The sequence below is a fragment of the Urtica dioica genome, chromosome 5 (assembly GCF_054948205.1).
Source record: "Urtica dioica subsp. dioica isolate 48M chromosome 5, U.dioica_male_clone48M_v1_H2, whole genome shotgun sequence".
Classification (NCBI taxonomy): domain Eukaryota; kingdom Viridiplantae; phylum Streptophyta; class Magnoliopsida; order Rosales; family Urticaceae; genus Urtica; species Urtica dioica.
In genome coordinates, this window is record NC_142760.1 from 30829597 (window position 1) to 30841327 (window position 11731).

The 11731-nt window shown below is 36.8% G+C and overlaps 1 protein-coding gene across 1 annotated transcript; it reads left to right on the forward strand.

The window, feature by feature from the left end:
* Nucleotides 1-1242: 1242 nt before the first annotated feature.
* On the forward strand, nt 1243-8466 carry SPS1F (sucrose phosphate synthase 1F). Its single transcript, XM_089616019.1, has 14 exons — nt 1243-1647; nt 1779-1868; nt 2617-2858; nt 3309-3372; nt 3530-4228; nt 4768-4872; nt 5013-5144; nt 5258-5434; nt 5906-5959; nt 6047-6109; nt 6232-7025; nt 7107-7257; nt 7359-7486; nt 7899-8466. The coding sequence occupies exons 1-14, from the start codon at nt 1465-1467 to the stop codon at nt 8176-8178; spliced, it is 3162 nt and encodes a 1053-aa protein (XP_089472145.1). The 5' UTR covers nt 1243-1464; the 3' UTR covers nt 8179-8466.
* The last annotated feature ends 3265 nt before the right edge of the window (nt 8467-11731 follow it).

The following is an 11731-nucleotide window of genomic DNA, read 5'->3' on the forward strand; positions in this document are numbered from 1 at the left end:
ATTGGAGTATATGCTTGTTAAATTATATGAGATTCTATAGATATTTCCATTCAACAAACCCAGACTATATTAATCAGAAAATTTCCAATAAATATCAGGGGGGCTTCTTTACATTAATTGTAAACAGAATCATTTGATGCTCCTCACAGTATTATTATTCCATCCAACGATCGTAATTGACCATGTTTGGATTCTAGTTAAAACTTAAAAGTCCCTTTTTCTTTTCTTTTCTTTTTTTAATTTTACTTTTAGGGTCATGTGGACCCAATAAATTTTTTTTGAATTGTTATTAGATGATGTTGATAAGTGGATCTTATTTAAACAAATAAAGTAATTATAAAAACCTTCATTTTGAAAGTTTTGGGTGCTCCAATGGAGACTATTAAACCTGTTTGAGCAGTGAACCTTCAAATTTTTTCAAATTTGAAAGTCTACTATTTACACTCTAAAAAATTATTAGATTATTACATTTAAGCTTATATATTGTATACGTTTTTAAAATTGACACCGTTTTCCAAAATTTGATAAAATAATTTATTTTTTAGGTATTTAATGATACATATATTATAATTTAGTCCTTTTAATTTAATAATTTTATATTTTTGCTTGTAGATGAATTAATAAAACCATAACACATGCTATTAATATTAAAATTAACATAAATTAGTACAAAAATAGTATAATATTAAATGCATTAACATCCAAAATAACAAAATAAATTTGAGTAATTTATATTTTTAAAATATGTTTTATTATTATTTGTATGTAATTTTATGTTTTCATCTATGTTTTATTTTAATATAAGTCTATATTTTGTATGTTTTATTATTATTATTATGGAAATATGATAATATTCAATATTATAAAATATTAAGGATTAATATGTAATATATATAAATTTTTAGAGATAAATTTGAGGGTTCTTATTAGAGTTGAGGGCTTTTAAATCTCATTTTGAGGTTTGAGGATCTTCAAAATAAGGATCCCATTAAATATGTTCTAACAGTAGTTTTTGGTTAAATTGATGTAGCTTGAAAATCCTCCTAAGTGGCAAGTGAAGCAAGTATTAACTTCACCGTTAATTTGTTTTTGTTTTTGTTTTTTTGAATTTTTTTTTATTTAACTAATTGTTAGAGTAGAGAGTTTTTTTTTTTTTAGAGAAAAGCTGAACTTTTAGAGACGCTTTCTGAAAGAAGTCGCAAAATATTTATAATAATAATAATAATCAGTTTCTCTCACTCTCGTCTCGTTTGACACGAACTCTATATATTCTCTCTCTAAAATCTGTCACCCTCATTTTCCAGAACTCTCTCTCTCTCTCTCTATCAATTCACAGTACTGAAAAACGTAACACACCAACAACAAGACAACGAAACCAAAGGAAAACAATCTCAATTAACCTCAATTCCCTCTCTCTTTCACACACAGCTCCGAGAGTTTCAAAGGGAGAGGGAGAGAGCAAAAATGGCGGGTAACGACTGGGTAAACAGCTACTTGGAGGCGATTCTCGACGTTGGACCAGCTCTGGACGATGTGAAATCGTCGCTGCTTCTGAGGGAGAGAGGTCATTTCAGTCCCACCCGGTACTTCGTCGAAGAGGTCATCACTGGCTTCGATGAGACCGATCTTTATCGCTCTTGGGTTAAGGTATGTGTGTTTCTATTGACCGTCTGTTTTTTTTTTTTTTTTATTATTTATATATATATGGATTTAAGTTTCACATCGATCGGAATCGGCGTCGAAAATGAGTTTATATTTGACATCTTATTTTCCGATAGGCTTCGGCGACGAGGAGTCCTCAGGAGAGGAACACGAGGTTGGAGAATATGTGTTGGAGGATTTGGAACTTGGCTCGTCAGAAAAAGCAGGTATATTTGTTCACCACCTAAGTTTGATAAATTATTCATAACCTAGTACTGTTTTATTTAATATTTTTTGTATTTTTTTGTATACGAGATTTGTAAAAGTTAGATCTTTAATATGTGTGTTTTTTTCTTAGTTGTGCGGTTTGGATTTTGTCTGTAAAATGAATTTCTCATCGATGTCATTTTTGTGTTTGGATGTGTGGGTTGTTTGGGTGTGTATAGATTGTTCATTTGATCGCAATGCATGTCTTTTCTGGGGATCGCTTGGAAAAAGACTAAATAGTAAAACTCGGAATTGGTGCGATCGGCGAATTAAAAGCTTGTTTACATATTCAAATATTGCAAACTGTTCCACTTACTCTTTATTTCGCTTGCTCTGCATTAAGGCAATCGAGGCTATTTGAAAGAATCCTTGAAGATCATGCATTCAAGTGTAGGAATTTTCGAATATTCGTTTTGAAGAGCATCAGAGTTTTTCATGCTTTAAATTTTTTTCCCTCAAACTTGGTTTTGGTTTAACTGAAAGTTTTATCAGGTTTTGTATATTAATATTACTCATTACATCTTTTCATTGTTTGGGAAATAAGTGAACTTGTAATTTACTTACATGATGTTTACGAAACTGTCAAGTAGGAGAATCTTTGGGACCTTAAAAAAAGGAAAAATCTTCGAAACGGCTATTACACTCTGATGACTATGTCCTAAATAACGATCGTGTGTTTCATTGTATCTTTTTTTTTTTTTTTTTTAGCTCGAGGGCGAGGCAGCCCAAAGGAATGCAAAGCGCCATCTTGAACGAGAAAGAGGCCGCCGCGAAGCAACAGCTGATATGTCGGAAGACATGTCGGAGGGAGAGAAAGGTGACGTCGTGAGCGAGATGTCGACTCACGGAGAAAGCGTCCGAGGCAGAATCCCCAGAATTAGTTCCATCGATTCTATGGAAATTTGGGCTACTCAACAGAAGGGGAAGAATCTATATATTGTATTAGTAAGGTTTGGAAACAAACTTTAGGCTTTTAACATTTCTAGTTTTTGATCGCTATTTAAGACAGAATATTTGGCCTGACAGATGATCTGTAAAGCATCGTCATCTAATGATATTGCTTAACAAGATCATTCGCGACAGATATAAGCATTCTAACCGATCTCTAAGTTACGACGTTGATAGGACCGTTAGGAAAATACAAGACATCACAACCTTTCGAGAGGCTTGTTCTCTCCCAAGGGAAACATCCCGATTTTCACTCAATATTGATACTGAGTTTATGATTTAACTAACTACACAGTTTTAATTACTGTACTGCCCCGTAGGTCCTAATAGACGTCTATAATTTCATTTTCTACATTCCTGACAGTAACTTTGTATTCCGTCTCTTAATGTTCAAGATATCAAAGAAAGATCTGTGGTGTTTGACTATTTTCTGACAAGAATGTTCCTTGCAGTCTTCATGGCCTGATAAGGGGCGAAAACATGGAGCTTGGGCGTGATTCCGATACTGGAGGCCAGGTACTTTTAATTCGATGTTTCATAATTAAATATGACTTTTTTTTTTAAGGTAATCATTCTCCGTTTAAAAAATCCGCATCTTAGTTAGGATTTTAAGGTATCATTCTGTAGCCGCGAATGGGAGTTTTTGAATAACGCCCGACTTTTTCTCTCTCAGGTTAAGTATGTTGTGGAACTTGCAAGAGCATTGAGCTCGATGCCAGGTGTATATCGAGTGGATCTGCTGACGAGACAAGTATCATCGCCGGAGGTGGATTGGACTTACGCCGAGCCCTCGGAGATGTTGACTCCATTGAACGCTGAAGGTTTTGGAGAAGAGGTGGGCGAGAGCAGCGGCTCTTACATCATCCGAATACCGTTCGGGCCAAAAGACAAGTATGTCCCGAAGGAACTGCTTTGGCCCCACATACCCGAGTTCGTCGACGGAGCTCTGAGCCACATCATGCAAATGTCGAAAGTCCTCGGCGAGCAAATCAGCGGTGGAAAACCCATATGGCCCGTCGCGATCCACGGGCACTACGCGGACGCCGGAGACTCTGTCGCACTTTTATCCGGCGCGTTGAATGTTCCGATGGTCTTCACCGGGCACTCGCTCGGCCGCGACAAGTTGGAACAGCTTCTGCAACAGGCACGCCTTTCGAAGGAAGAGATAAACACGACTTACAAGATAATGCGACGCATAGAGGCGGAGGAGCTGTCTCTGGATTCCTCCGAGATTGTCATTACGAGTACGAGGCAGGAAATAGATGAACAGTGGCGTTTGTATGACGGGTTCGACCCGATTCTGGAGCGTAAAATTCGCGCGAGAATCAGGCGCAATGTCAGCTGTTACGGCAGGTTCATGCCTCGCATGGTGGTAAGTGACTCAGTGGCCGAGCTAGAATTTTAATTTCCGGAGGCGTATATGATCAAGAGTTATAAACTAATACACAATTTAGTGGGGCACCTATAAAATTAGAGGGAAAATAGCAAAATTTAAATCGTCAAGGGATTTACCCCAAGAATTGATGATTGGATACGTATATAAGAATCCCATTTAGTGGGGAATATATGAATTTTCTATATATAGGGAGAACATGCAAGAAAAAACCCCAAGAAAAAATTTTCTATATATATCGTATTCATCATATATTTTTTTGGAGTAAAAAGCAAAATATTAGAGGAAAAATAGCAAATATTAAAAAGTTAAAGAAATCCCAGCAAGAATTAATGATCGGATGCAGAATAGTGTCTTATAGCTACTAATAAACCAGTCCATGAACGACTTTTTTTCACGGACTTCACTAATGTCCAATCTATAAGTCATGTTGGGCTTTGAGGTGCAGGGTTCTCTTGTAAAATTTATGCTTTGTCGAAGAAATCTTACGGTTGTAACTTGTGATAGTCTATTTGCAGGTAATTCCTCCAGGAATGGAGTTCCATCATATTGTTCCACACGATGGTGAAACAGAAACAAGTGATGACCATCCTACCTCCCCCGACCCGCCTATCTGGACCGATGTAAGTGCTATTACTGAACACTTTTTTTTGTTGCCGTTCAGAGTAACGGCTGATAAATCACGCTTCTCTATCTATTTTATGATTATGTCATGTATGAGCTATGTTATCATGTATCACCTATCTAATTTTTATTTCCACAGATAATGCGTTTCTTTACCAACCCGCGAAAGCCAATGATTCTCGCCCTCGCTAGACCAGATCCCAAAAAGAACATCACAACTTTGGTTAAAGCATTTGGAGAATGTCTTCCATTGAGGGAGCTCGCAAACCTTGTATGTACTTAAATTTGGTGCAACTATGTTCTTGTGGTTTTCATATATACAAACTCTGTGACACAAGGAAAATATACCCAATAATTTTTTTTTTTTTTTTTCCATGTGTGCAGACTCTAATTATGGGGAATCGTGATGGAATTGATGAAATGTCGAGCACAAATTCTTCAGTCCTACTCTCGGTTCTTAAGCTTATTGACAAGTATGATTTATATGGTCAAGTTGCATATCCTAAGCACCACAAGCAATCTGATGTTCCTGACATCTATCGCGTAGCAGCAAAGACAAAGGTATCCATTTTTTCTAGTAGTATAAAGTAAGAGATATCACATGAGTTTCCTTTATACAATAGCCAAGTTACATTGTCTTGAACATTTTTTTACACATTCAATAATTTTTTTGGCTCCCGTATATAATCAATTTACCACTTTCAAAAATTTATTCACAGGGTCAAAAAAATTAACGACAGTACTTGCACATTCTTGAAAATTTTGACTATTTCACTAATGTTAGAAAAACCTTAGCTATTTTTCAAATTCATTAGTTTTAATTGGCCATTTAGCTAAAACAATTTAGAGAAATATCTGTCAAACTAAAATGGCTTTTGCATACTCCTGCAGTGACTTATGCAATTACGCTTCTGATTCTACTATCAAATAACTACTCTTAAAGCAAGTGATTGTCTAAAAAAAAGCAAGTGATTATCTGCACTTGAATTTGTTTCGGGGATCATATATTTCTTTTATTCTTCTCTTTTGCAGGGCGTTTTCATCAATCCCGCTTTCATCGAACCATTTGGGCTAACGTTGATTGAGGTTTTCTTCAAAACTTTTAAGTGATATGATCTCAAGATAAAATTTATCGAAATTATTTGTTAATCTTCTTGCTCCTCTGTCCTACAGGCAGCGGCTTATGGTCTGCCTCTAGTTGCCACCAAAAATGGCGGCCCAGTCGACATACTTCGGGTACACCTACTTGCTCATATTTCATTTGCTCCTAAGTTTTAGTTGAAAGTCCAACAATAAATCGCGTTTGTTAGAATTTTCAGAAAATTTCGAAGCTCAAAAAATCCTTTTTGTGTCTTCAGGTACTCGAAAACGGACTTCTTATCGATCCCCATGATCCTCACTCTATGGCCGACGCTCTCCTAAAGTTGGTTGCCGATAAGCAACTCTGGACAAAGTGCCGGCAAAACGGGTTGAAAAACATTCACCTATTTTCATGGCCAGAGCACTGCAAGACATACCTATCCAAGATAGCCGCTTTCAAACCAAGGTATCCACAGTGGCAGAAAAGCGACGACGCCGCCGAATCTTCGGACTCGGACTCGCAAAGCGATTCCTTGAGAGACATTCATGACATTTCTCTGAACTTGAGGTTCTCGATGGACGGAGAGAAGGTCGAATCCAGCGTGAACGAGGCGATCTCGGAGGACTACGAAGGATACTCCGCCAATAGGAGTAGTAAAATAGAGAATGCGGTCATGGCTTGGTCTAAAGGAGTCTCAAAGGATACCCGTAAGTTGGATTTGGCCGAGAAGGCGGACAAAGAGAGTTCTGCAAAGTTTCCGGCTCTGAGGAGAAGGAAAAATCTCATAATCATCGCCGTGGACAGCGAAAGCACCGCCGAGCTCTTGGAAACGACGAAAAAGATTCTCGAGGCCACCGAAAAGCAAAAGGCCGATGGCTCGGTGGGGTTCATACTCTCGACCTCCCTCTCCATGTCCGAGATCCGCTCGTTCCTGAGCTCGGGCGGTCTGAGCCCGACCGACTTCGATGCTTTTATCTGCAATAGCGGAAGCGACTTGTTCCACTCGTCCCTCGATTCGGAGGAACGACCGTTTGTGGTCGATTTTTATTATCACTCGCATATCGATTACAGGTATAGAATGTTGACCTTAATTTTGGTCTGTATCGATAATCTAAAATCTTATTCTACACTAATTCACGCCTTTAATTAAAGATGGGGCGGAGAAGGAGTGCGAAAGGCTTTGGTCCGTTGGGCTTCGTCTCTGACGGACAAGAGGAGCGGCGACGGCGAGCCGATCGTAGTCACCTGCGAGCAATTCTCGACGGACTATTGTTACACTTTCAAAGTGCAAAAGCCAGACCTGGTGATGAATCCTCGCTTAAGTTCCTTCCCCTTTTTTTTTTCTTCTAATAATTTCCGTTTTATTATATTGATTTTTTTTTTCCTTCGTTCCTTCTCTGACAGGTTCCACCGGTTAAAGAGCTTCGTAAGTTGCTGAGAATCCAGGCTTTGCGTTGCCATGCCGTTTACTGTCAAAACGGAACCAGGATCAATGTGATACCAGTATTGGGGTCTCGCTCCCAAGCACTTAGGTACAATATCCGTATGCCGACAAATATCGAAAAAAGGAATTCTTCACCACTCTTTTATCTAATACCGGCCTTCGTACGAAAGTCTTCCCTAAAATTACCCAACTATTAGCCAACATCATTTGGCTTTTTGTTCTCCCTTTTTCAATCTCATAAATAAGCGGTTGGTCTCACAGTGCTTGGATGTGTTGGTCTCCTAGTTGGCCTAGTCAGACAAAACCCGTATACATGTATACATGTTGAAACATGTTAAGTTTCGAGAAATAGGCCGACTTGGAGACTTGAAGATTAGCCATCAGCCATCGCATGCGAATTGTGAACCAGTCAAAACAATAACTGTTTCTGGAATTTTCCCCATTAATACCTCTCGACTCAGAAATAATGGTTTTTTTTTTCTTTTTCATTTTATTTAAAGGTACTTGTTTGTGCGATGGGGCGTGGAGCTGTCGAAAATGGTGGTATTCGTGGGGGAGAGCGGGGACACAGACTACGAAGGGCTTCTGGGCGGGACCCACAAGAGCGTGATTCTGAACGGAGTGTGTAGCGGAGCAGTCACTCGGCTCCACGCCAATCGAAACTACCCTCTCTCCGACGTCATGCCGGTCGACAGTCCCAACATCGTTCAAACCCCGACCGATTGCTCCGTTGCCGACATCGCCGATTCCCTGAACAAGCTCGGAGTTCTCAAAACCTAGTAAAATTATAATTATTATTGTTTAAAAAAAAAAATGATCTTCATAAAGGTACTCGGGTTTCGAAACTCATCGGTACCCCACATCAAGCAAAGCTTAATAAATATCTTATTTATATTTAATTTTGAAGCCCCAGCTAAATCTTTTGAGCAGATTTGATCTTTTTTTGGTTGTTGTTGGCTGGAATAAGCTCCCATGCGTGAATTCTGGTTGTAAAACTAGTGCTGTAAATTCTTGTATGTACTTTTGTCTGATTATGGATTTGAAAGATGTAATCAATTATTGGGTGAAGCGAAGTGTGTTAGTTGGTTAGTTATTGTGACAATAGACGCGTCGCTCGCAACTAGACGAATTGTGGTCACACTAACACGTTGTTGAGATCTGTTCCTGATTTTGACCCTCAACATTAACTCGCTCTCCTTCTAAAACGACTACATTTTTTTTGTGTGGTTGGCAGGTTATGTTGATGTTGCCCACGTGGCAAGTTTTGATTGGTTAAATTTCGGCGAAGACTTTTATTTTTGCGAAATGTTCTGGAAAGCTTTTTGCTATGTTATCTGTGAAGAAAGTGGGTTGTTGTGAGAGTTGGGATTTCTGAGTCATTATCAGATAAAAGGTCAAATGCAATCCGATTTGGAAATTTTATGTGAATTTATAAGAAAATCTCTAATTTATATCCACTAAATAAGGACGAGCGTTTTTATTTTTATTTTTATTTTTTTATGGACACATGCAATACAAGAACGAACATAAATGACAATACCACTAACAAAAAGAACCATGAATCACAATTTGGGAAAAACAACGAAACAAAAACATGATGCTTACCACATTACAATAAAATAAAAAAATAAAAATAAAAATAAAAAATTAAAAAATGAAATGAAATCGGTTAGAAGTCGCTCCAAGATCTAGTAGTGGAGCTCATCTCATAGTATTGGTCGATCCTCCATACTTGTTTTGTGACGAGAGAAAATATTTACCTATACATACTCGAATAATAAGTTATTTGAAACCAAAAAATTACTTGTCTAACAAGGGGATCTAAAACAAATGCATACGAGTGTAAGACAACACATGCACCGGCTAATCTATTTGAGTAGTTAACACTAACTCTCTTCACTATTATTTAAAAGTTTCTTACTTTTTGCACTAAATTGAAGTCGAACGTATACATAATTTTAGTTCAAATTTGAATAAGACGAAAGTTGGAGATAGAAAATATAAAATTAAATACACTGTTTGCGAGGTCTATTTGAAAAACAAAAGACGTTAAATATTCATGAATATACATTTTTAGATGAATTGGAGATTTCATCCGTAATATCCGCAAGGGTTTCTGAGTTTTTCTCATTTTCGAAGGATCACATTTTCTGCAAAATTTTCTTCTAGTTTGGCCTCAGATGGTAATTTGCAAATATGATTTTCTTCACACGTATGGAATTCGTTAAATAAAAAAGGATCAAGAATGAAACAATTAATGATGCAACAATACACAATTGTTATCAATAAAGCTTCAGTAGCAATTTGTTAATCTAGTTAAAGAAAAGAGAGATTTGATGTACTTATCCTAAAAAATGAGTATATTTAGCAGTGACGGAGCAACTACAAAACCAAGGGTGACATATATGTGTGAAGTGTGAACCACACCCCCCGGTTCACAATAGTTATTTCTTTCTATACAAAGTTTTGATATTTTGATCACATTAGCTAGTTTTTTTTACCTTATAAACCTCTTTCAAAAAAATATAAATACCTAAATTACTACTACATATTTTTGTTTAAATTGACACCTCTCTCAAATTAAATATGTGGCCCTCACAAAAAAAATTTGTACCTCTCTTAATTTTATACCCTTTATAAAACAAGACCATATTCCTTACGGTGTGTGTGATCTTAATTCACAAATGAAACAGGAAACCAAGCTCCATGTTAAACACTTTAGGACAATCAAGCTTTTGGATAGGTAAAACGTCCACAATACTCCTTTTAAAAAACTTCGAAACGATTATGAAATTCTGTTTAGTTAGAAAAATAAGATGTCGCACATAATGTATAGACAATATGTCCAACAACTTGCTTAAACACTGATAACAGATAAACAACAATAAGTGCGATAAAGAAAAGACACACAATATGGTTACCCAGTTCGGTGCAATGTCACCTACATCTTGTCACCTACATTTGGGGGCTTACAGCCAATGGAAATGAATTCACTATCACGTAGTCAATAGTATAGCAAGGTCTTATATGATCACAACAACAAATCAAAGCCCTAGAAACTATTACCACAAGTGATTACCAAGTGCAGGGACTCCTCCTGAATTTGAGACCCCTCTCGATTCCACTCTTCAAGCACATGCATATGCTTGGACGACTTCAGTCTTCAACGCACGTGAATCTTCAATCACGTAAACACAAAACCCAAATCACTCAAACACTCAATCTTCTGGAATAGTATTTGGTGAATAACACCGCTCAATACAATCCAACTAGTTTCCCAATCCGCCGATCTTGCACATCTAGGAACCCTAATTGTTTTGTCAAAAGCATCAAGACTGCTAAGGGGGTAACGCAAGGCTTTTATAGCAGTCACACAACTTTGGAAGTAAATCTAGGGTTTCCTTACCCATACGCGCAAGAAGATCACTCAATAAGGTCACCAGCGAAACAATCTGGCAAAACAGGAAACTTGCCAGAATAACAGTCTGTGCACAAGAGGAAAGATGTCTCAACAAAAGCTGAAGCATGACGACCGAGATCTTTCCTAACAACTTGCGCTAAAAAATAAAGCCAACTAGAACGTAACAACAGATTAGAAAAGATGAAGGTAAAAACTTCAAAATCACTAGAAAAATGAAGGAAAAACTTTCGACGATATAAAAACGAAGGCAAAAACTTTGAAAATAAATTATTTTGACATTAGAGATTTCAGAGTTTTTTTTTGTTTTAGATCTTTCTAATCGTTTTGAAAGTTTTTCCTTTGATTTTTTTTAGTTATTTCAAAATTTTTGCCTTCATTTTTTTAGTGATTCAAATAAATTTTAAAATTAGTGTTTTTGACGTTTTACCTATCCAAAATTTTGATTTTTCCTAAAGTTTAACATGGAGCTTGATTTTCAAATATAAAGTAACATTGAGCTTGATTTCTCAAGTTTACCAATGAAACACGGTTCCTATGGCGGTAAGCTATATTACTTACTTACATAAGCTCAAATATATTGCTTAAAAATGAATACATATTACGTGTAGATTTATATAATATCATAGAAGATTTCAACTCAAGTAATAAATGTTAAAATATTCTTTAATAATATTAAAAGATGAATATATTATTTGGAATTACGTGTCAATTTCTAGTCGAAACAAGGTGTCACGACAAAAGGCTAAATAAATAAGCACATGTGAACATGAAGAAGAGTGTCTTTAAGCGTCGAGGCAAAATGGAGTTCCACTACATTTATTACAAGCCTCAAGCCTCAAGGTTTGGCCACCGGATCTGTCAATGGGAATTAATTAGTTATAGTGATTAGTCCCACCACAATAATAAATAAAT

Excerpts from the sequence above, each read along its gene's own strand:
- SPS1F (XM_089616019.1), top strand. The coding sequence starts at position 1,465 with ATGGCGGGTAACGACTGGGTAAACAGCTACTTGGAGGCGATTCTCGAC. Across the intron at positions 1,869-2,616 it reads TGGCTCGTCAGAAAAAGCAG|CTCGAGGGCGAGGCAGCCCA; the intron begins GTATATTTGTTC and ends TTTTTTTTTTAG. Across the intron at positions 7,487-7,898 it reads TCTCGCTCCCAAGCACTTAG|GTACTTGTTTGTGCGATGGG; the intron begins GTACAATATCCG and ends TTTTATTTAAAG.